At 33.2% G+C, this 22,840-nt stretch overlaps 1 protein-coding gene across 3 annotated transcripts in view; it reads right to left on the reverse strand.

The window, feature by feature from the left end:
* Window positions 1–22,840, reverse strand: part of Septin4 (septin 4) — a 62,349-nt gene that overhangs the window by 36,952 nt on the left and 2,557 nt on the right. The window contains exon 1 of one of the 3 annotated variants that reach the window (XM_085944748.1): window positions 12,400–12,834. The exons of the other annotated variants lie outside the window; for them this stretch is intronic. Coding sequence (XP_085800874.1) covers window positions 12,400–12,454 — 55 coding nt within the window. The 5' untranslated portion in view covers window positions 12,455–12,834. Of the gene's footprint in view, window positions 1–12,399; window positions 12,835–22,840 lie in introns of those variants that run through there. 3 annotated transcript variants of the gene reach the window in all.

Here is a 22,840-nt window from a genome sequence, read left to right on the forward strand (position 1 = left end):
TTGGCACTTTCTTCTTCGAATGATCTTTCAATAAATTTATATTATGAAGTAATCTTAGGCGTGTATGTGCCCCACTGATAATTCCACATATTTTTTATATTTTATATTAGTTTATTGCACATTTTACATTACGACAAATGGAAATGGAAGTAAACCAGACATCGCGTAACCCGCCAAAAATGTACAGTCCTGTTAAATCTTTTATGTTAGTAAATAAATTTTGTTTCCACTTTCAATGCCGAATATATCGGATTGTCTGATTTTTAAAACCGGTATTTCGGTATCGAAAAATACTGACATACCGGTTTTGAAATACTGGTATTGCAATCCCTATGTTCAAGTTGTAAAAATAACAAATTAAACCTATCACGAGACTTCCTCAATATATTAAATTGATTCACCTATAAATTGTATTTGTTTGGCTGTGTTATTTCTGGATTTAATTGTTACAGCATCATTTCAATTATTGTTTTACGGTTTCCGGAGCTAATAGCGATTCGGGGCCCTGGGGTAAAGCCCCTTATGCAGTAAATGCGGCCCTGATCGTAGACTCACGGTTGAGGTTAAAAATTACACAAACTTTATTACGATACCTCAGGTTTAGTTTGATAGATGATTGTTTCAACCTTGATATAGTAATAATAGACATTATAATCGCCACCTGAATATTGAAGAACATTTTTTGTAAGTGTGTACTACAGTACACTCGACGTGTTTACGAAAATCTGAGACCCGAGACTACGTTATCGTTTTACCGTGTCTAATTTCTACAGTAAACAGTGACTTGGAAATGATTTGACAGAAAATATTGTATTAATAATATGTAGAAGTCAGTAACTCGTTCGCAATATAATATAAGTATATTATGCACTTTCTGTACAGTATAATATATCAGGCGATCAGATAGAAAGATGGGTCCATTTGGAAAAATAATATTCATAATAATTTATTATTGATTTTTAAGGAGGCGAGAGTGGGCATAATCGAACAGGCACCATTGACATACACTTTTACCCAGGTATAGTTTCTCGCCGCTTCAAGTGTGGACCCGCACTTTTTCGTGTATATTCAACATACCCCGATACTCCGCACTTTGCGTCTAGCAAAAAACACCTGATCGGCAGGTATTTTTCGTTATATTTGTATTTTTTTTAACACTACAACAGGCCATGATGCCCAATGACTGAAATAGACTATTACAGTAGTAGAAATGAAACAATCATATAAACACCCGTGTTTTGAGAAAATCACATAAATGTATTGTGACCTAACCAGAAATCGAGCCCGGAGCCCTCTGTATCAGAAACCAGTGTCTTACGCACTGTCATACGGGGGGTATAAACAGCGCTCGAAATGGAAAATTTTACGAACCGGAACGCTCGATAATTTTATGAAAATATTAACGTTGTTATATAATTATTGTATACGTATTTTATAAAAATAAGTCTATTAGATTTTTTATTATATGACATATTATCTAGCTCAGGCGGTCAAATTAATATTTCCACGAGACGGAGCGATAATTGTGGAGATTTTATGAACCGGAACGGCGCTCCGGTGCGTTCCGGTCCATTTCGAGCCCTGGGTATAAATAAGGGTGAAGACCTGTAAGTGTTTGCGGTCTAGTAATATAGATATATAGTAAATAATTATTGGGATTTTTATGGTCCGTTTGTGTCAGCCGCGCTGTTGTGTCCTTTAGCCACATCAGAATATTAAAGTAAACATTGTATTCCCCAGATGGTTGCAATATTTTATGGATGCTACAGGTCTTCCAGTGACCACAGGCCGTAGTGTCGGATATTAATGAGAGAAGTGGGGCCAATTCGTTGGGAATGTTGTTCGATACCTAGCTAAAGAAGTAATATTACAATAACTTAAATAATCTATATTTTTTCATTGGGAGGGTCTCGTGTGTGAGCGCCTGATATATATAGTTGGCTAGCTATGCACGATGGCATGAATGTATTACACACTATTGGAAAATGACGTCCCTAAAACCATATTTAAAATACAATTTTATCAATCCAATCCGTCTATTCAATTTTATGTATTGTTAAAAAACATACAGAAGATAATTTTACCGTAAAGACGTAAATAATTGTTCATTAAAATGAATGAAAACAAACCACGTTGGTATAATATTAAAACTTAATATCATTCATACATAACATTGATCCGCTGTGACTCAAAAATTACTGAATCAATATTTATAAAATTTACACAGTGTATAGAAGACATTTTGGTAACAACTTGGTAAACATTTAGTGGACTTTTATTTCGATTCTCGATTGAGATATCTCAAAAGAAACTTCTCGTAACTAACGCATTTGCCACAGTACCTATATAATTAGAAATCGAACAATTAATAGTACAAATCAGTCTATTTCTTCATTCTGTATATCTGTCATATTTTTCTTTTTGTCTTTTGCCGGCGGTCGAAGGCGTAGGTGAACGCTAGTAAACGATCTAATTTTATATAATTTCTATTTCAATTGCCACAGTTTTTTTCTTTCCATTACTTCTTCGAATTTTTGATGTAGTTACTGATGTGAGTGTCGAAAATGGGGTTATGTGACTAACGATTCTTCGGCGTTTTCCGGAAAATACAATTTCCGGTCTAGCAAAACAGGTGGATATCAGTGGCGAGGGGTGGAGATTCGACTTAAATAGTGCACAATTAACTTTGTCAGTCATACTTATGAGTTTTTATTGTACTAATAATACATTTTTCAGATGGTTCTGGTTAGTTTTTAAAAATAAATTAAACCCTACTTAAACCAAACTTTGATAGTTTAGATATGCTATGGGCGATCCGACAAAAATAGTGAAGACTTTTTCAGTCAAATTTATTTGTTTTCGTTGAATTAAGAATAGTACATATTATTACGGATGATGTTAGTTTTTTTAAATTCACTAAGCCCTGCCTAAACCAAACCATAATCGATAAAAAATATTCTTCTATCTATAAAATATCTAAAAGTACGTATGGTTTAATGGCATAATTTAAGATATTTTATAAATAAAGGAATATTTTTTGACTACTATCTACTATAGCTTAGTTTAATTGAATTTAAAAAAGAAATAATAATCTCTATAATATACTCATTGTATGACAGTAGTCTTAGGTAGTTCAATGAAAACAAATACGTTTGATTGACAAAGTTTAGTGTGCACTATTTATTTCGGATCTTAACAGCCTACCTCCACCCTAGATATCTAGAAATAATGCATTTTACATTTACAAACTAACATAGAACACATAAAATTGAATTTGATTGTAATTTGTAAAAAAAAATAACAAAAATTGTGACATCATTAATTAGATAGGTACAGGCCTACCATCATAAATCGTGTGGTGCTCGATATTTTAGAGTTAAACGAATAATTTTTGACAACTATCTACTATGGCATGGATTAGGCAGGGTTTAATTGAATTTTAGAAACTAACAAACACTATGTAGTTTTAGCTACACTTAAAACAAATACGTTTGACTGAGAGGGTTTAGTGGGCACTATTTATGTCGGACCTTAACAGCCTACCTCCACCCTTCACGACTGGTAGATAATTAATTATGTACTTACATCATCTTTATTTTGGGTAACATCGCGATAACTCAAATTGATAAGAAATGACTATGTCATCGTTCTAGAATTTAGGTAGGTAGATGATATTTATGTGTTTGTACATTAGTCATTGGTTCTAACTTCACCTAGTAATAAACGATAGTATGTAGTTATATTAAATTCCTGCAGTGAATTTAATACTTAATATAAGATTACTGAATATGCAGTACCTTCCTACGACAAAATACTATTACAAAAGAAATTCCGTCACTTGTCTTTGAATTACACTGTAACACTGGCGTAATAATTTAGTTTTTGGGAGGAAGCTGTAATTAACAAAGAAGATCTATTTGCTTCTTTAGCAATAACAATTATTTTAAAACAAGAAGAATGTGGTTTGAGTTCTTCAATTTTCCGGATGCTTAAAAGCAGTGCCGCTTCAAGGAGATGTCATGTAAAATGATACTTTGTATTTTACAAATCAGTCACCATATTAACGTAAACGTATACTATTTGGTTACATCTTGGTTGTTATTAGGGCATGCAATTAACCGGAGTAAAAATAATACCCGATAAGCGGTTTTTGTTTTCGAGTAATTAACCGGGTAACCGGTTTAAACCGTCTAAATTAAAAAAAATATGTTTCATGTTTAAATATTTTTGATATACCTATATAATAAAATTTGGAAAGATCTCACAGACATATATATTAGAAAAACTCTTAAAAATATATGGCGCCGGACAGGACACGAATATGCATTCATCGGATTCCGGTGATTCACCAATTAAGCCATCTGCGCCCTTCTTAATTACGACGAACTTAACAACTGTGTAGTCTAGAAACTATAGTGCTCCACAAATGTAGTTAGTATTGGCTACCGGCTTCTGTAGTTTGAATCAAGGTACTAATAACAGGTAGGTGTCAAGAAGGGTGGAGGTAGGCTATTAAGATCCGAAATAAGTAGTGCACACTAAACTTTGTCAGTCAAACATATTTGTTTTCATTATCAAATGTGTAGATAGTGTTTGTTAGTTTTTTTTAAATTGAATTATACTCGTAATTGTTGATATTTTATAGATAAACGAATATTTTTCGCTAATTTTTTTCTTCGTACAAATACCTACTAAGAATTTAATAGGTTAACCGCATTAAATTACCCGGTTTTCGGTTAGTTTAGAAACCCGCGTTTACCCCGTTAGCCGGTTTCGGCTTAAACCGGGATGGAAGTTCTGGTTGTAATATATATCAAACTTATATAGATTATCAGTATTTTGGTATTCATTACACGTCATGTTCATTTCTATCTAAGAAACAAAACTAGATGTGTATATTCTAACAATAATGTAGTTTCGTGGTTTTGTGGTTTTCACACGATTTTGACGAATGCTATTTTCAATGAATACTGTTGAATAGAATGTGCATCTATCTGTGCCAACGAAACCGGTCATTATTTCTGTCAAAAACACAGGAGAAGGTAGGACCTACTTACCATAAAACATATTTTAATGGTTTTATACTTCTTAGTCTTGATTTTAGTAATTAATACTAAAATGAAACTATTCATAGTGGCATACTAAATTTCAGATGTAACGTCCGCCATTTTTATAAAATGGTTCACACAAAATTGATGTTTGTTTACTTTATGATTGCTGCATATTCGTGAAAGGATACAGATGGAATGTCCACTGGTGTAACTCATTAAATTGGCTATAAATGTAAAATATTAAAAATTATAAAGGAGACACTCCGATTCGTTGAATTTCTTGGGTACGATTGGCATGCTGTATTTTAATTATTACGCCAACTATTTCAGATCAACCAGACATGTCCAACGTGTCGATCGCACTATAGGCCCTTATACATAGAGTTGTGAAAATGTAAATAGCGTCTATATTCAATAATTGTAATAAAATATGATTTCACCTAAGCTTTTTAAGGGGAAGCATTAAACATTCTTATTTGTATAATCCCTATGTGTATTTTATTAACCAGCTTGCGTTAACTCGTCAAAGCACGTATGTCGCGTCAGGCCATGGACGAGTTAACTCGTGCATTCTTGTAAACGTCATAACTTCTGAATAAACTGTTTGTATATATTTCCTAAACAATATTTATCATTTTCGTGCGAAAATATTCACGATAAACTCGAGAAACATGTTGATTTGGTAAGTTTTCACAAATATTTATAATTCTGTTCCTATTTCATATTTTTAAGAGATTTATGTTATTCCAAGTATCCACCTAGTAAAAATTGGCTGGCAGTGATAAGGTAATAATTAATTATAAATATCATTGATACTATTTTCAATGATTTATCTTTAGGCAATAGTTTGTCTTGTGACGCCACTGTTTCCCATGCACTTCTACAGGAAACGAACGATGTATGTGCGCTTAAAAATGTGTATAAAAAGAAAAATAATATAACTACTTTCCGATGACAGCATAGTCGAATAAAATAACAGTAATAGTTACCTGCCGTAAATATAAATATGGGAAAGAATACCATATTAATTAAAATCATATGCATAGATAAGTAACGTCCCACTTGAATACGACAGAATGCTCAGCTAAATATTAACAAGCTTATCCACTTTTATAAACAAACGTGAGTAAAAATGTAATACCATATCTAATCGATGAAAACTATTATTTTTTAACGGATAATGTAAACCTTGTTTTATGAGACTTTGTTATCTAATCATCAAAGTTATCACAAATTCGTCATAATACATGTTTTTTTACTATTACAAAAAATGGCGAAAAATGTCATGCGTATACGAACAATTAATTTGACTCCGAGTGTTCCAATTTTAAAATATTGTTTTATATTATTTTATAGATCGTTTGAATTCACTTTTTTGACACAAAATGACCGCATATAACATATTTAAATATCGATTATTATTATTTATATGGATATATGCCATATTCGTATACCCGTATTGTAATTATTCAAATTATGCGAACAGTGGACATAAAATGTATTTAGGTGTTTGATGGTTTGAATCAGTTTGAATGAAAGATTTGAATTTACTTGGATAACAAAATGAGCGCGAAAATAAAATTGATTACAAGGCCAAAATACTACCTCTAGATTTTGGTTTGTGTCATAACAACTTTACTGTTACTAGATATTTTAATCGAATATAACTAACTCCATATTGTATTTGGAATTATGTGAAAACAACAGAATCTATTTTAATATTATAATGAAACACTAGAAACTATATAAATCCAGCGCTCAAAATGGAATATTTTACGAACCGGTGCGGTCAATATTTGAATACGTGTATTAATTAAGGCGCTAAGTACCAAAAACATAAAAACTGACATTTTTATAGAAAAATGTTCTACATACCAACGCCAATAACTTCAACTATAGTCTAAGTGCCTCAAGCAAGTCAAAAAAATACAGCAAAATAATTAAACCTGTCGACGTTGTAAGTCCGTTGGCGTGTTTTATTTATAATGGTGTAAGTAGCACTGCAGTGGTCAACGGCATTCAATATAAAATAGCTGACGATGGTGTGTTGACACTTGCGAGTTCTTAATACCTAAAATTATAGAAGCTGCCGTGATTGATTCACACTGTAAAACGACATTTTTCAAAAGGTCTGCTTCATGAAATTTGACTGCAATGACTCGGTATTTTGTAACTACAGGCAATACTACTGTTTGGTACTTAGAGCCTTATTTAATACACGTATTCATTTTATGAAAATATTAACATAGTTATCTAATTGCTTGTGTATTTTATAAAAATAAGTGTGTTATGCCGTGTCCACATTGGCAACAAGTTGCTGGCAACCTCATTAAATTTCGATTAAAATAATTTTTGGTCAAACAAATTTTGATAATTATCGTGAAATTTAATGAGGTTACCAGTGTGGACAAACTTTTGGATTTTTACGTTAAATGGCAAATCTAGCTCACTGTCAAATTAATATGTCCACGAGATGGAGCGATAATTTTGCTGATTTTACGAACCGGAACGGCGCTTCGGTGCGTTCCGGTCCATTTCGAGCCCTGTATAAAACTAAGAGCGATCAAGATACCAATAACTCATAATCTACAAGTGGCGAAGGGTGGAGATAGGCTGTATAGATTATACATAAAAGTGCACACTAAACTCTGTCAGTCCTATTTTGAATGGGTAAAAATTGCAGATGGTTGACCAACACCATTTTAAAATTCAATTAAACCCTGCATAAGCCAAATCATAATAGGGACTTCGATATATTATGTATTTAGAATATCGAGATTCGACTAAAATTAATAGTGGACACTTTGCCAGTCATATTTATTTGTGTTCATTGAACTAAAATAAAAATTGCAGATGGTTGAACCATTTATCCGTTTATTTTACACGTGCCAATATTTCCCAAATATTATTTTTCGGCTGTCTGACGTGCCGAGCAGTTTTTCATGGGGAAAAATGGTTTTTAAGAATTCTATTAAAAATGATGATGTTCTAGATACCACTCATATATAGCTTTATCACTTTTTTCAATTACGCCATACATTTCGGTCCACAAATTTTGAAACTGTCTACCAGAATAATTACTACTACTAAGTCCACCAAATTTGTGTTTCTTTTTTGTGGGTAGAAATGAAATTGTTTATTAATGTATTAATTTTTCTGGTTCTTCACGCATAAATTGACACCAAAATTGCTCCGATCAGATTAGGCATTCTCTCGCTATCAAAATTAAAGGTTCGCGGCGCGGCATCCCCCTCTGGCTGATAAGGTTATTCTTTTTCTTCGATGGCACTACAGCTCAAGTCGAGCCCTGGCCTCCTCCACCGCCGTCCTCCAGCCGAAACGGTCCTCCGCACGTCTTTTCCAGTTCATGATTTTTAGCAGCTGGTTGGCATCTTTTGTAATGTTATCACCCCATCCTGTGCGTGGCTTTCCCTCTGGCCTTTTCCCCCCTGAGTTGCCTTAGAGGATATTCTTCGGTATCCGTGACTCAGGCATGCGCTGGACATGGCCTGCCCAGTTTAGCCTCTGGAGGTTTATGAAGGTGGAGAGTTTTGAATCTTGGTATAAGCGGTATAGTTCCGTGTTGTACCTAATTCTCCACTCCCCACCATCATTCATGGGTCCGTATATCCGCCTCAGGATCTTTCTCTCAAAGCAATCCACCATTTCAGCTGCTTTCACATTTAGCGTCCATGACTCATACGCGTATGCAACGACTGTGCGTATGAAGGTTTTATAGAGCCGGGTCTTAGTTTTTCTGTGGACATTTCTGGATTTGAATATGGCAGGAATGAGAAGTACGATTTGAGATTAGAATTAGAGTTCCTCGTTTTCTTTTGTAATATTGGAACCCAGGTATGTGAACCGGTTGACAACCTCAAATTGATGGTTTCCAAAACTGGAACTTTGGCCCAGCCTACTCTGATTTTGTCGGCTTTGTACCATGACTTTAGTTTTTTTTCATTTACTCTTAAGCCAATCTCTAGTGCGGCCCTTTGGAGGTGGTCAAATTCTTTCTTCACATGCTCATAAGGTTAGTGCGATAATATTATATGTAACAAATAAAGCCTAAAGATCTACCTATGCAATTCTGTATTTACATTAAATGTAATGCCTATTTTTGAAGATTATTTGCCTGCTCATTTTTATACAATGCGATTTGTCATTTATTATTATTATCAGTTATTTGTTTATCTTCAAACGCGTGCCATGCAAAATCATCTCGCGTGCCACTGGTGGCACGCATGCCATAGGTTCGCCACCACTGACATAATATATAATATGTTTACATTTGACAGGACCTTACAACGGTCTCACGGAAAATTAATGAGCAAACAGCTAATTTCATTTCCATATTTTTTTGTCTCTATGTTTCTATTTCCGTTGTATTTTATGCAAGATAAAATATTTAGAACATTCGCTAGCCGGTTATGTAAATCAATCAACGATGCAGCAACGTTATGCCTGCTACCTTAATTAATTAGTAAAACTATGTCACAATACGACATATTAATGCAATGCTAATGGATTATTTACTTGGGTAGGTAATATACTGCTTAAAAATATAATTATATATTTAACAGACACCTGTTTAAACTTCTCTGTTTACGTCTTGTTAAAATGCGCGTGAGCATGAAACAGAAACTATGTGTGAAAGATGAAACAGTTATGAAAACAAAACAAAACATATAATAAGAAAATATGTAACAGGCTCGAAAACACCTGCGGCTTGAAATTTTAATGATATACGTAAGCCCGATCGCACATACAAACTCGTCCGACTGCAAGACGTCGAATTTGTCGATGTTATTTTGTTGTCATTCACAAAAGTAACTTACATCAAATTTTAATCGGCATGAGGTAGAATAACAAAATGTCGCATTGGCGCATGTGAAGAAATTGTTTTTTTTGACGACGTCACTGTCCCGGCATGGCCTCGTCTGTGCGCACGGTAGAGTTTCAAAATTGCACAGATTTCAATGTGCGACGGGGCTAAATGGTAGTACATTGCTATTATACATACCAGATCACTGACATGAATAGAATCTGAATATTAAAGTGACCATGTTAGCAGAATAGGTCTTCAACAAAATTTTCAATTTTCACTACCTATAATTTTTTTTCTTTAAAAATTATTTAGTATTTAAAAATATTAACTGTTTCAAACAACTCGCTATGTAGGTTGCCTACTATTCTAGAGATTTCATCAGTTTTAATTTGAATAATGGTGCTGGTCTACCTACACATAATAATTTATGTAAACATTACAATAATTAGGCACGAATAAAATTGTTTTTATAAGATATCTCTTAACAGCAGATGCCTAATTCTTACACTATGCAGATATTTAAAATATCATAATTATATCAACTTGATAGACGATGGCTTGGCTATGCAATCAGTTGAAAATTCGATACTAAACGATTAAATTTACTAATTTTCTAAACATAACACAATTGCAACAAATGTTGTATTATGACTAATAATTATTCTAATCACTAACTAGCGACGTCGTTAAATGGTTCAAAAATATTTATATGTAATCATAACTAATATTATTTGTATACAGATAACCAACGCAACGCTTTGGAGGAATAAGAAAGATTTGGAGTTCCGATAAAAAATAAAATGCATTGCGAATACTCAGAGTATTCAGAAATATTCGCATAATGTAGATGTATTAAAGACTGCACATCTCGCTCATTAAATCAAATCTAATAAAAATGAAGATCCTATTAACGAATTTAAACAATCTGTGGTAAACGTACTTACGATAAATATTATAATTGATGGGTGAGTTGAGCTGAGTTGCTGTTTCTTTGATGTTGTCAACTTGTATGTGTACAGTTTTTATTGATGTTAACGAATATTCTGACCATATTTTAAATTTTAATTTTTATAGGAACTCCATATTGTATGAGGTTATCAACGTTTTTACTGTATGTGCACAGTTTTATAATAACACATCGATAGTTATCTTCGTGTACCTACCTATATTGTTATTCATTCCGTTTGTTATAATTTATAATCGTTTAACTACGTTCAACCTGCAGACTTCACCACTGGTTGGTGATGCTTACAAAATAATATAATTTTATTTATAATATAAATAAGTTGTAATAATAACATTTACTAAGGTAGATTATAGGTTGTTGCACCTGCAAATAAGATTAGTAATTAATCACAATACTTACAAACCACCACAATAAAATATGTAGGAAGCCGTGTTAAAACAGTATTTACGGTGTTAGATTGGTAGCCAGTAGTAAAAAATAATGGGTAAAAAACGCAATTATGTATAATATACTAGATATTATTTGTGATTTAAAAAATATATGCCAGTTTTAAAAATCCAGCAAGCGGGGTTCGAACTAGCGATGCAACGGTCGAGAGTGTATCGTATTTTCCTCTCTAATCGACAAAGGATAGCAAACATATTAATTATTATTAAGTAATAAAGGAAGTAATTCACTATGAAAATGTAAAAAAAACTCTTACATTACGTATTAATAATATGCCTATTATTGATGTAGAAAAATGTAAAAAAATCGTGTAATTTAACATGGGTGCTATACAAGTTAAAAATTTATTTTGATGTATATATTGATGAGCATATTTTTTTTTATTCAAGACATAAAATTAACTTTATTGAAAATATTATATACTTTGAAAAACATACATTAGAAACTTTCCTATCAAAACAAATTTAGTAACGTAAATTGTAACTCTTGAAATTATCAATATGTACTGTAACATAATAAGGAGTGTATTCCAAAATATAAGCATTTGCCAGTGGTGAAGGGTGGAGGTAGGCTGTAGAAAACCGATATAAATAGTGCACACTAAACTTAATCAATGATACTTATTTGTTTTCATTAAACTAAAATTGAAAATTGTAAATGGTATTGGTTAATTTTTAAATTTTAATCAAACCCTGCCTAAAGCAAACCATAATAGATATTAGATATACATATTTAGGCATTGTTTAATAATCTAATTTTAAAAACCATTGCTCTATTCTTCAATTACAACAATTAATTATGACTGACAAAGTGTGCATTATTTTTGTCAGATCTCCACAGCCTACCCCTATTATTATGGTTTGGTCTAAAACTAACCAATACATTCTGCAATTATTTGTATTATTAGTTGCATGAAAACAAATAGGTGTGACTGACAAAGTTTAGTGTGTATTATTTTTATCGAATCTCCACAGCCTAACTCCACCCTTCGCCACATTTGCATAGCATGCGTAGATAAGAATCTAAAATTTCTTTTTAATACAATATTCCGAACATTATAATAAACGCAAAAGGTCATTCATTATCAATAATTGGCCAAAAAATACCTGTTATGTTATCGAAACAGCGCCGAGTCACGCTATACCCATTTTCAGAGGTCATGGCTGTAGATTACGACACAAAATCACTAAGTAACAAACAAAAAAAAACCACACTCAAATTAGGAACGCGCAAAAACGGCGCTAAAATTCAAAATAGGTACGTTTTCCTTTTCGCGCACTTCCGGCGGGCACTGCGACGCGAATGGTCTACGATTTAAAGTCATAGACAAAATAGACACATAGATATGCACTTAACCTTTTGTTTACGGTGTAGCGAAGCATGTCGATATTCTATTAGCGCTGTGTTCACGGAGAGAGGTCTAATTTTACACTAGACTTCTTCCGGAGTTAAAATCGGTCGAGTGCTGCGATGCACTCTTGGGCTCGTAGAGCCTATTGCAAGAGCACTCCAGGCGATAGCTTGCGTTAGCGTCTACTGTCCGACGCCGTCACCGCCGGCCTATCGACTGACAGTACGCATGCGATCCTCAATACGTGATGCGAGAACATTTTATTTACTTATTTTAAAGAATTGTTTAATTATTATTATATCACTTCCCGCAATGATATGAATGTATACAGTTGAGCAGTATGGTGCCTTTTGAATGAAGGTAGGCTGTAGTAGGTAGAGTCCGGATTCTTTATGCTGGCGTTCACGTCACGTCGTTCGCGGACGGAAAGCATTGTGTCATCGCGTTCGACTATTGCAAGTTTTCAATGGGAGGGAACGAGAGGGAATGCAGTGTTAAGATGCTGAAGCGGGGGGGGGGGACCGCACGCCAGCATAAAGAATACGGACTCTACCTTACTGAAAACAGTCCTGAGACAGCCATATTTACGAGACTTGAATTTTGTTAAATTTATATTAATTTATTACCTAATACAATTTATTGAACATAAAATATTCAACCTTTTTTATAATACTACGATATTTCAGTAAAAAGTGACAAAATGCTGTAAAATAGATGTTTTATTAACAAAAAGCGAAGCCAAACTGTGTCGTACGTAAGTACCTGGTCGTAGTCGTTGGAACCATGACTCGCTCATTATAGTGAACCAGACACAACAAAAATCTAAAAGATGTCAAAATATACACAAAAAAACTTTTGATTATCGCTAGTAGGCAATATGCTCTCAGATACAAGTTATCTAAATGTGTGAGTGAATCCTAAATTATGTTATAACACTTATAGACATGTGACTGTTTTTTTTTTTAACTTTTGAAATGTCTGTAAATGACCGCTAATTATTAAAATATTAAATCACCACTGCGAGTTGAAGGTGTAAAATGGTTTTCATTTAAGCTGAAGCTGAAGAATTCATACGGATGGCACAACGACAAGGAGATGTATTGCCTTCAATAGAAGATGGCACCTCAGGAAATAGTAGAATAATATGGTCAACAATCTGTTTATATAAACCTACACTCTGTGGATTACATTATTAAGATCGGAAATAGTAAAAAAAATAGTAGTATAAGAGTGCCAGACAATCTTTGCACTTCGATAATGATGTAAAAATAGATAGGTTAACTTAAAAATAATCAATTTTTAACTATTCAAATAACAATCAGAAATGATAGTTATAAGCACATAACAGATTAACCAATATAATTCCGATAGGGCATAGGCTATACGACAATAGACTATTTTTTGATTTAGATTGCCGAATGGCCGTCAATAACCGACAATGGCTGATGTCTTCAGACTATTCATTCGAACTCTAGAGATAATAATAATTAACCTGGTGAACCGAAGTTTGAGAAGCACATACAAACATACGATCATGCTATTATTTGGTTGGTCCGTGACGCGTAACTCTGTTATCTACATGCTATATATAGCTAAACAGGTGGGAAATAATATTTGCGATTAATTTACCTGAATAAATTCAAGGAGGGTATATATTTTTATTATTTTTTATTCACACAATTAAGGAGTGTACATAATGGAGCGAAGTATAGAGGTTTTCCCGCTACTATCTTCGATATGAACCGTATGACCATAGTTACCAATGTACAAAACAGTCTTAAACATAATTAATATTGCAAATTGTCTTGCTCTCAAATGATAGAAAATAATAAAAATAAATTCTAGGAAAAAAATGGTCATTCAATCAATAGCCAGCAATAGGCAACAGAATACAAATAACAATGTAAACAAATAATCGTAAATAGGTCATCGTCATAGTTGTTTCTTTGCGCATTGCACAGAAGTTGACTTTATATGCGAATAAAAGGTTATGGCATTTTCATTTCATTCAATTTTTTAACACTTATTGTATCAGGGAAAATAAAGAAACTACTGGAGGAATTTTATCATCAGTGGCGATTTTCCTTGAATTGTAGAAGGCGCTAGCTTCGTCAGAATGTTCTACGATATTAATTAAATAATATAATGGAAAACTGTACCATTTTTTGTAGTGTTGACTTGTGTATCCCTGTTAACCGCATTAAATATCGAGAACATTAGTTGCTTATTCTCCCAAGACGAAGAACTAACACTTTTATTATTATTAATAATACTAACCATGTCCTTGCTTTTTCGTACAAGGTGATTGTTAGTACTTTTGGAAAATCACAAACACTCGGACTTTGAGAAAATCATATAAATATATTTTGTCCTCATCGGGCATCCGGAGCTCCCGGATGTAAAACCAGCGCATTACGCACTGCACCACGAGAGCCGCCGAAGAATTAACATTGGTAATGGCGATTGGACGGGCAATAACTGGTTTCAACCGTATCGTTTTCGATATTAATATATTCCATTTGAGTAAGAACGAGTTTGGATGGACGTTATTTTATAAATTCTTAAAATAGGGTCTAACTAGATTTTTCGGTTTAGGTACTCTTCATACTGTTTTCTAATACCACCTCAATTTCTTTGTCTTTTTCAATACCTACCTACTATATTTTGTTTTCTCATGCTATCATGAAATTTGTAAAGTTTGTCACTATATGTAAATAAATAAATATTTTTTGTTATAATACTAAAAGTTGATTGTTTTAATAAATAAGTCAGCGCTTGGGACTTCAGCGTACCTTAAACAGCCACTGGATATCATTATATCTCATCAAGTAATTATTACGAACTGCTTTTTTTTTTATTTTGTCGTCATAACGTGTAGATACCCTTGAATTATTATCTATGCGATTAGTATAATGGTAAAAATCTGTGCCAACAAAAGATTACTTTTTTAAATAATCAGAATAATTCAGTATCAAAGTTGGTAAGTATAGAGTTTGTCAGAATCAAAATAACTTATATAATAAATAAAGTATTAACATTTCAATAGTTTGATCCAGATTACCCAATGGCTTGGGGTGATGACTAAAAATCATCTCTCGTAAAATGCCTGCTAACTGATCACGGGCCATATGCTCCGCGTAGGAGTGAACATTGTAATTAATTGATTTGTACACACCTAATCTAACCTAACCTAACCGAATCAAAATGAAAAGTAGGCAAGTATATATTTTTTATTTATTCAAAGGTGGGGAACAGTATTACTCTAGAGTGGGCACGTCTAATATTATCTAATTAACGTCAAGTAGTTGCCTGCATGATTTTTTTATTATTTAACCTAACCTAACTGTTTATTGTCTCTCTCTCTGCGGTCCATCATCTCATCTGTGGGCAGAGGCGGACTCATCCGTGGGCAATTTATTATTATTTATTCACGCCGGATTAATCCCCCGGGCCTGTTCCATCAAGCTCATCACAAAATCAAAAGGTGTCCCATTAGTTTGGCTATTAAATCATGCCACGTAGGTGTTTAGAATATACAGTGAACTCCGTGAGTTTAGAAACTTAACCCATAGACAAGTGATCATTATCATAAACTAGGTCATACAAAGACGTGTCAAATTATTTTTGCACTAGGTACCTACTATATTCCATGATATTTTTTTTCCAAATTTAACTTTAACATTAACAAATGCCACAATCTTTGTTGATAAGACGTCTGAAAAATTATTGCAGCATACAGACCTACAAACTTATCTGAAGAATTGATGAGGGAGCCACAGTGAAAAACTACCCAATCAAGACTCCCAACTAGACAGAATCTGACATTCGAATGACGTTTTCAATATGGCGTCTATGTGGTGGTTCGTAGTTCCATTTTTGACCGTTCTTCAGATAACTTTGTAGGACTGTAATATTGTACTTTTAATACTCAATATGTATTGGTTTATTGCATTGATTATATTTTGTAAGGGGGTATTCTAACCTGCAACAAACAAATACGTACATTCGATAATCTCGTGTAAGTATTCGCCGTATCACAGTTCGCCATAAACTGTTGTATTGGAAACAGATAGCCGCATAGCATTGGCATTAAGTTAATGTCTAAAGAAAATACATAAGTAATAAACACCACCGATACTTTAGAATAGTTTTGGTTAGAAACGGAATAGGTTAGAAAGTAGGTGCTCGTCATAAGTATCAATTAATTCATACCTATCAAATATCTGATTTTAATGACGGCATTGTTATCAGATATTTGATACCAATTAATACCAAAGTAATCTTCTTATTGAATCTAATACAATAATTATTGGAACTAGGTACCTATCGGCAAACAAGCATCGCATCTAAATGGTTCTGTAAGATACCTACAACTTACTACGTCAAGGTGAATTAATTAATGTTCCACGTACAACGCGTATTTATTTAAATCTCAGTGCTATACAGCTCACGGTGAACTGTGGTACGGCGAACTGCATACGTAGAATTCACATGTAACCCGTCGATATATGAACACAGATTATTTGAATTCAACAATAGCTTCGTAAATTATATATCTACTTTTGTTTTAAATGTACTAAAAATTCATTTGCTTATTTTTTATGAGCTACCTACCTTAAAATCAGTCAGTATGTGGGGCCCCAATGTACCCTAAGCCACCACTAGGGATTCCAATCCCGTGATCTTGAGCTATTTTCGATACCTATGAATCCCTGGAACTTTCGAGATCGATTTTTTTTTTCATTTGTTATGGAAAATAAAATAAAAACGAAAATATAACAGAAAAAATACTTTTAATAACAAATAACTACATTAGAAATAAACTGAGTTTGAATGAAGTTTAATTTATACCCATGTGTAAGTTTCCGATTCATTTTATTTTTTCACATAAATTAATAAAAATGAGAAAGATTGGAAAAAACAATGCTTCGCACTATAACCACCATGATCTCATACGTTTTACGGCAGTTTCATATTTGGCTGACTCATTAGATTTATGAAGCGGAAAGGCCATAAGTACACCATGATTTGCTTTTCTATCAGAAACAGCAATCTCATATTAAATTCATATTATTATTTATATTACAATATTATTTACTCCATTAAACTATGTATTTCCAAGATTGAGTCCAAAACTTTCCGAGGTCATTAATCAAAATTGCTGATAGGTAGGTAGCTACTAATATATTGTATTTCACTAAATAGTATTAATTTTAATATTATGTTCGTAATCCTAACTGAATGCGGAACTGACCTGTACAAGATATTATTTACCAGGCGTCCAGTTGTGTCAAATTTCTTTCGTCCAAAAGTAAGAAATTACACCCAGATTATGTCTTCGCTGTGATAAAATAGATCTTTTTTTACAAGCCTGCGTCATACAATACGAGCCCTGCATTAAATGCACGTGTAAATTCTCTCATTCATCCCGATAAGCTGCCGGAGATTTACAGAGTAATACATTTATACAGTGAATTTGATATAATTGACACTACATAACTCGTAACAGCCTAAAAATATACATTATTAGAAAAATAATTAAAAAAGTCGTGGACTCAGTGGTTTTCGAACACGCAACATTGCTTGATGGGCTAGAATTCATATGATACCAACCCAGGTTATATATTTTCAGTATAAATAATGCTACATTTTTTAATCTTGTGTGCATTCAGTACACTTCAATTCAAAAAAATCCGTTAATCAAGTTTCAAAAATACACTAAATAATGACAGGTAGCACATTAAAACTACTTATGTCAATATTTAAAACCTATTTACTGTATTGTATGTAAGCATAATACAGTTAAATTATTATAAATATCGTAATCTATTCTTGGCTGTCCATCTCTTCTCCATCTATTCCCTTCTATTCTTTTCATAATATATTATCTTGATAATAGCCTCTGCAACGAGCCCGAAACATCGAGGAAAGGAGGAAAAAGTACACGCGGTGGAAACCCAAGAATATATTACGATAAAAAATAACCGCGAAAGTCTCAAACATTAGATTGTAAAAAAAATATTATGATAAGTCCCACATTTATTCATCTTTTGTAGCGTTTCGGTTCATGTACTTTCCATTTCGAGCCCTATAAAATACATATATAAATTATACACCGTACTGTTTACACTTGCTGCGTTATAAACTCTAAATACCACTGGAATTTCAAACTTTCTCACAGCATGAACGAGTACATACTTCTTAGTTATTTGACTAAAACATTTAACGTTTGCTTAACGCGTAGGTGAAATGGTTTATTCCGAATTTACCGAATGAATAAATCAATAATTCTTTTATACCGTGACAGTTCAGATTGGTTTAATTTAGAAAATCACGTGTAAAAAAAGTGAATTAGTAACCAAATGGTCTTTATTCATTCCACTTCGTTGAGATATTACGATGCACTAAGAGAAAATGTCGTGGGTAGTAAGAGGAAAAATTAATTTGGAGAGACATTTACATGTTTATTAATTAATTACCTACCTTTTCTGTACGAGATATTTCTGCCTACCTACACAGAGTATATTAAAATCATCCGCCATATTTACTGGATATCGGTAGCTGAATTGATAAAGAAATTTGACGGGTTCGATTCCGAGGCTGTGTAAGAAAATGGTTACATGTAAGTTGTACGCATAGAGGTATTAAATAAAAAGAGGGGCAAGGAATTGGCTTTCTCATACAACTGAATGAAGCAGGCCAACAATAGCCGACAATTTACGAGAAAAAGCGACGCGATTAAAAAAATGCAGGGCATCACGGAGGATTTACTTCGGTCATTATAACGTACCCATATAATAAAATGTTAACGTGGAAATTACCATACTTTCATATAACCTGCCGCCTCTAGGTTGTACGTATGCAGTTCATCGTAGGACACTTATTCGTGCGCCGCAGTACGTGAAACATGAGTTCGTACAACATTTTATCAAATTACGAGTTCATCGTTGAACATTTCACCGTGGAATACATTTGTACGTATGTTACAAAATGCGGCGATAGTTTGCAAAAAGTACTTTGTTTTTTAGTTCCCACCACCACCCGTCATATATGCACAGCCGTGAATATGCACGGCTGCTTTCCATGACACTTTAAACGTGTCTGAAAGAAGTGATTTTAAGTGCTCATTTCGTCCCGAGACGGAGCCGCACGGGACTGATACTGTTCCAATTAGATTAATCCTAGCCTAACGTAATCTAGTAAAGACATCTCCACATGTTGTAGCATACGTACAAATATACTCCACGGTGAAATGTTCAACGAAGAACTCGTCATTTTATTAAATGTTACACGAACTTATGTTTCACGTGCTGCGGCGCACGAATAAGTGTCTGCGGTGAACTGTTTACGTACAAATTTCCGGATACGGTAAGAAAATATGTGTTGTATTTTCAATTTGTATTGAATTCGATCCAGTACAAAGAGCAAGGACCCAATGAGCCGTGCGAAAACTGACAGCCGTCCCTCGTAATAAAATCTCTAAGAACATGGATTCACCTCGATAGGACACTACTGTATGGATGATTTTTGTTGTATAGCAATTGTTTTTCTGTGTGTTTATAATATATATAGAAGGGATAAATAGGTTCTATCTATTCCCTGCGACCTTTCGTTTAAAGATAATAATAATATAAATCTACCAAATAAATTACAAACGCATTATTCTAACTAAAAAAAAACAAAACAGGAATTTTAACCGATTCTAATATTACCAGGGAACTCAGAAATAATGGGAAATAAAATACCTAACGGATAAGAAGTAGTAGGCATCCGATCTCGAGTGCGGAAGAATGCGGGATAAACTTAGACACGTGTCAAGAATACGTCATACGTCGAATACTGACAAATGTTCTCAGTTTATGCATTGACGCTCATTTAATATTGGTGTATTATACACACTATCGTATGACACTCACACATTCAAAACCCTGTGTCAAAATGTAGTGTATTGAATATAGCCTATCGGAATTCTATTTATTAACTGTTTTGTGATTATTACCATAACAGTATAATGTTTTATTTGTCTTGTTTACAGTTCGGCTTCAATCAACTTCCATAGAAAAAAAACAAATTCATTGTTTTTGTATGCCATTGTCTCCAATTAAAACAATGAATCTAATTTTCAATAGTGTTGACGCCTATTTCGTATAAATTAGAACGACTCATTCGTTAATTATAATTAAAAAAAGAAAATGCCGTTAGGTACCTTTATTGTTGTTAGTGTCCATTAGATTCGAAATGTTTTTACGAGTGAAACTAGAGTGAAATTTAGGAAACAGTTTTTCTAATTTAAGGGAAATGAGTTCAATAAAGGTATTATGTCCATAAAACTCAAATAAAGTTCATAGACTCAACTAGAAACTGGTATAGATAATTGATCCGAACATGGGAAAGTATTTTTACATAGTGACATTTCTTAGCTTGGGTAAAAAAATCTTGTAAGAATTTATTTTTTGATTTTGGAACGTATAAATTTTAATTTGCTATAGGTTTAGCTTATGATGTTGACAATTAATAACCAAATTGCTATTTTCATTACAACGTCATGTTATGTTGGATAAAATTACTATTGTCTTGGGTTACAGTGAGAATCTTACCAATCTAATAAAAATACGCAACAGTCTCCTATATAACGGCAATTTTCAAGATTCAAGATTCGTCAAAAAAATAAAGGGATATCGAAATAATTCTACAATTATTAAATTATGCTAAAATTTAAAAAAATATGCGTAGGTATTACATACAAATTTAATACCCACCTATAAAATATTACCCAACGCATAACAAAATCGTTATTACTGCAATCTTATAACGTCACTACTCAAATAGATACGTTCTTGTAGGTATAATATTATACTTACACAAAAAACACTAATATTAATATGTGTCATTATTGTCATCTTCAATAATAATAAATTGAATAAGGAAGAGATATATTGTGATTTTTACAACTTAATTATGTTGATAGTTGGAAGTTGGGCCTCAAAATCAATTAATGCTCTTATACAATAAATTATATTTCAATGGGTCATCCAGCTAAGTTGGCGACTATTCATAATGTGCATGAAAGTTTGTCACGTAAACGAAACGCGCATTTAATATTGGTAATATTTGAGGGCATTCTGCGAGTTTTGTATTTCTCGCGTTTTATTTCTCAAACCGTCATTCAGTGACATACCAAAACTAGTTTCAAAGTCTTGGTCGATGGCGACGGCTTTCGCATTTCTATCTCATGAATCTGTTCAGTGATTGACAATAGATGGATTCCATACACAAAAATTAAGAACATCGAGCTATTTTTCTGGCTGAAACCACTGTATGTAGTGGATTGTTAGTTCACAGTAGATTTTCTGTGGGAAACAATGCATTCATTTTAACAATTAAAGAATATCAGTGTTCGCATGCAGGTAAATGATTCCTGCCGTGTTCTCAAAGAATGAAGAGTATCATATTTCTGACATTACAATACGAATAGAGCATAGTAATTGTAACTGAGTGCCATGGATTAGAGCAGGGGTGTAGCAATCTATTTTAGCGCCCGGGGTAGTAACGAAAAATGCACCATTTATATAATACGAAATTTGTGAATACCTATGTACACTTACTACCAACCAATAAATATATACTAAGTTCGATGGTGTCTGGTTACCATTAACATAGTTAAATAACACGGATTTAATAACGAGGTAATAAAAATATTTTCAAAAATATACGGCACACTAAAATTAAAATAAATTAAGATCCTCGATTTTTGTTGGTATAAAAATCATAGAACTATTACTTAATTATGGAGAAAAAAGGTTGAATTTTCAACATTTTATATAATCAACCAGATGGCAGACTAAACTATTTGATAAACACAGTTTTTGAAGATAATTAACGTAAAAAGATTTGCCTCGCACGCGATTTTTTCGTACGATAAAACAGTACTTTTTGTTGTAATCATAACAAGGTTCGTTCACTTATAATTTGGTCATTTTAGGATGAAATTTTCCGTATATTTTTTACCCTTGCACGTTTATTGAAACTCCACTTATGCGGCTCTACCGGAGCTGCGCCCGGGGCTATTGCCCTGCTCGCATACCCTTGTTACGCCACTGGATAAGAGTACAGCTATTACTAGGTTGATGCACCTGCATAGCAACTGCATTATTTGAAATACTAGACGTAATGTGAAAATAATTACTAAATATGTA

Source organism: Rhyacophila brunnea, unplaced genomic scaffold (assembly GCF_057557595.1).
Source record: "Rhyacophila brunnea isolate RB1 unplaced genomic scaffold, BYU_Rbru_1.0 scaffold_17, whole genome shotgun sequence".
Taxonomy (NCBI): domain Eukaryota; kingdom Metazoa; phylum Arthropoda; class Insecta; order Trichoptera; family Rhyacophilidae; genus Rhyacophila; species Rhyacophila brunnea.